The sequence below is a fragment of the Eurypyga helias genome, unplaced genomic scaffold (assembly GCF_000690775.1).
Source record: "Eurypyga helias isolate BGI_N326 unplaced genomic scaffold, ASM69077v1 scaffold31362, whole genome shotgun sequence".
NCBI lineage: Eukaryota > Metazoa > Chordata > Aves > Eurypygiformes > Eurypygidae > Eurypyga > Eurypyga helias.
In genome coordinates, this window is record NW_010234636.1 from 1588 (window position 1) to 3992 (window position 2405).

The 2405-nt window shown below is 56.0% G+C and overlaps 1 protein-coding gene across 1 annotated transcript in view; it reads left to right on the top strand.

Moving 5' to 3' along the window:
* Positions 1-2405, top strand: part of DUS1L (dihydrouridine synthase 1-like (S. cerevisiae)) — a gene marked incomplete at both ends in the record, with an annotated part of 8908 nt that overhangs the window by 850 nt on the left and 5653 nt on the right. Inside the window, 2 exons of the mRNA XM_010146512.1 lie at positions 583-691; positions 1540-1590. Of these exons, the coding sequence (XP_010144814.1) occupies positions 583-691; positions 1540-1590 (160 nt within the window). The remainder of the gene's footprint in view (positions 1-582; positions 692-1539; positions 1591-2405) is intronic.

Here is a 2405-nt window from a genome sequence, read left to right on the forward strand (position 1 = left end):
CTCACCCGTGCGGGCGCTCAGACCCGTCCCACGTGAAGAGGCGGTGGCGTGGGGGGTTGTTCATTTTAGAAAGGGCTGTTGAAAAGCGCAAGTGGGAGTAGTCGGGCACTGGCCTCTTCAACAAGCAGTTGAAGTAACAAATTGTGTTTAGGGCTGTGCGTGACCGCGGGCCTGGTGTGCCCGTCGCGCGCGAGCGTGAATCTGCGCTGGTGTTTGCTCTCGGCGAAGTTGGAATTGTCTGAGACCCAGAGACCCCGCAGGTGACTCTCCTGCACCACCTTCCTGTGTCGAAAAGCCCCAGAGGATTTTAGGAGTGGTTCCCTCTTACTCCCGGGTACTGCCTGTAAAATGTTGGACGGATCTTTCTTTGCCTCCGGCTGCTCGTCCCTGACTTTGTCATTCCCAGGTTGAGGATCTCTAGCTGCTAGTGCCACGGGCCTTGCTCGTGTGAGGCACGGTTTGATGTTATTGACGGGGTGCCTGGTGCCTGTTTCCTGTCGCTTCGTAACCACGTCCTAACACGTTGTCAGTACTTGAGGAAAGCTCCTGCCTGATGGTTCCACTTCTCTTTGTCCTCCTCAGTTCTGTGCCAACGACCCCGAAGTCTTTGTCCAAGCAGCGCTGTTGGCTCAGGATTATTGCGACGCCATCGACCTCAATCTGGGTTGCCCCCAGATGATTGCAAAGAGAGGTACGTGCGAATCCGAACCCTGGAGAAGCAGAGACGCGGCGTGTTTCCCACGTGGACGGTGGCGGTAAAATATCAACAGGACCAAACTGGGGGGGTTGGGTTGGTTACACCCACTGTAACCAGTAGGGCTTTGCAGTGCCTGAAGCAGGACTAAGACATGCCAGTAACTAATTCCAGCAGCTCTTGAGTCTGGAACATCCTTCAGAAAAAGTATTTTTAGCAAGAGCTCGATTTTCTTTCTGACCCCAGTTGTTCAAGGAGCCTAATTCTGCAAAACTGCACCAGGAGTTACGCCATGCAGGCACTCGGCATCCCCTGTCCCCCTGATGTTTGTTTGTTCACGCTGGCATGCCAGGGAAGGATAACACCCCCTGAATCCCTGAGGTGCTCTTTTGGAAAGCAGAACCAGTGTTTGGGAACTCTGGCTCCCTCAGGATGTTGAGGAAGGATTTGTTCAGTAACTACCCCTTCCTCTTCTAAAACGTCTTTCAGAGACCCGCGGGACCTGCCCCGTGGTGTCCGGGGCAAACAGATCTTTCGCTCTGATCAGGTTTTACCCTGAAGGGAATTTTAAACTCCCCGTACAAACCCCTGAGAGTTGGACTTAAAGCTGCCGGTGCCAACACCAGCCTTAGGCAGTAGCAGCGAAAGCGCGGCGTGGGGAGCCGCTGTTAATCCTGTAAATCCAGGGAGGCATGGGGAACAGGATGATCCAACCCTTCCCGTTCGGCAGGGCAGGGCAGCTCTTTGTGGCAGCGAGGCGTGTGGGTGTCCGGGGCCGTGTGCGGGATGTTAGGGAAGCTGTGTACCCTGGCTCTTCTGTACCACCCTGTCCTGCACTGTTGTAGGTCACTACGGCGCGTTTCTGCAAGAGGAGTGGGATCTTCTCCAGAGAATGAGTAAGTGTCCAGAGAGACTTTCCTTGGAGAGGGATTGGGATGAACTCATCCCTGAGAGGATAAGCGAGGCATTTTTGGGGAAGCGAGGCGCAGTGTATTTCTTTGGGGAGGGTCGCGTTTGGGGGTTGTTTTTTTTTCTTTCCTTCTTCCTTCGAGTGTTCCAGTGGCACCCTCGGGAATACCCACCCACCCACGCTCAGTGGTGTCCCACTGCCGACTCCTGCTACATCTGCTGAAAGACCCGAAGCAGACTGTAGGTGCCAGCGAGTCAGTTATCCCAGTGGAACTTAGTGGCCCCCAGGTCCAGAAACCGCAGAACTCCCAGTGCCTCCACACCCCTGGGTGCCAGGAGTCGCGTGTCTGCCTGCAGCCGCAGTTGCCTTTCTCCGATCAGCTCCGCGTGTGCCTTCCCCCCGCACCGCAGCAAGCGGTGCCTCTTCTCCGGAGCGCCATCGGATGCTGCCAGGCTGCGGGTAGCGTTAGCAGCTGGGAACTGTAGCCCGTTTCTTTTAAAGAAATACATTCGGAGCTGATTGCAAACCTCATTGTGTGGAGCCAAGAACGTGCTTTCGCCCCGCTCCGAAGCAAGCGCCCCAACGGGGAAGCTAGAGGGTCTCTACTCCACAGCCCGTATCCTGGGCTGGATCCAGAGCAGTGTGAGCAGCAGGGAGAGGGAGGGGATTCTGCCCCTGTGCTCTGCTCTGGTGAGACCCCACCTGGAGTGCTGCGTCCAGCTGTGGAGCCCTCAACATCAGAAGGATATTGACCACTTGGAGCGAGTCCAGAGGAGGCCACGAAGATGATCAGAGGGCTGG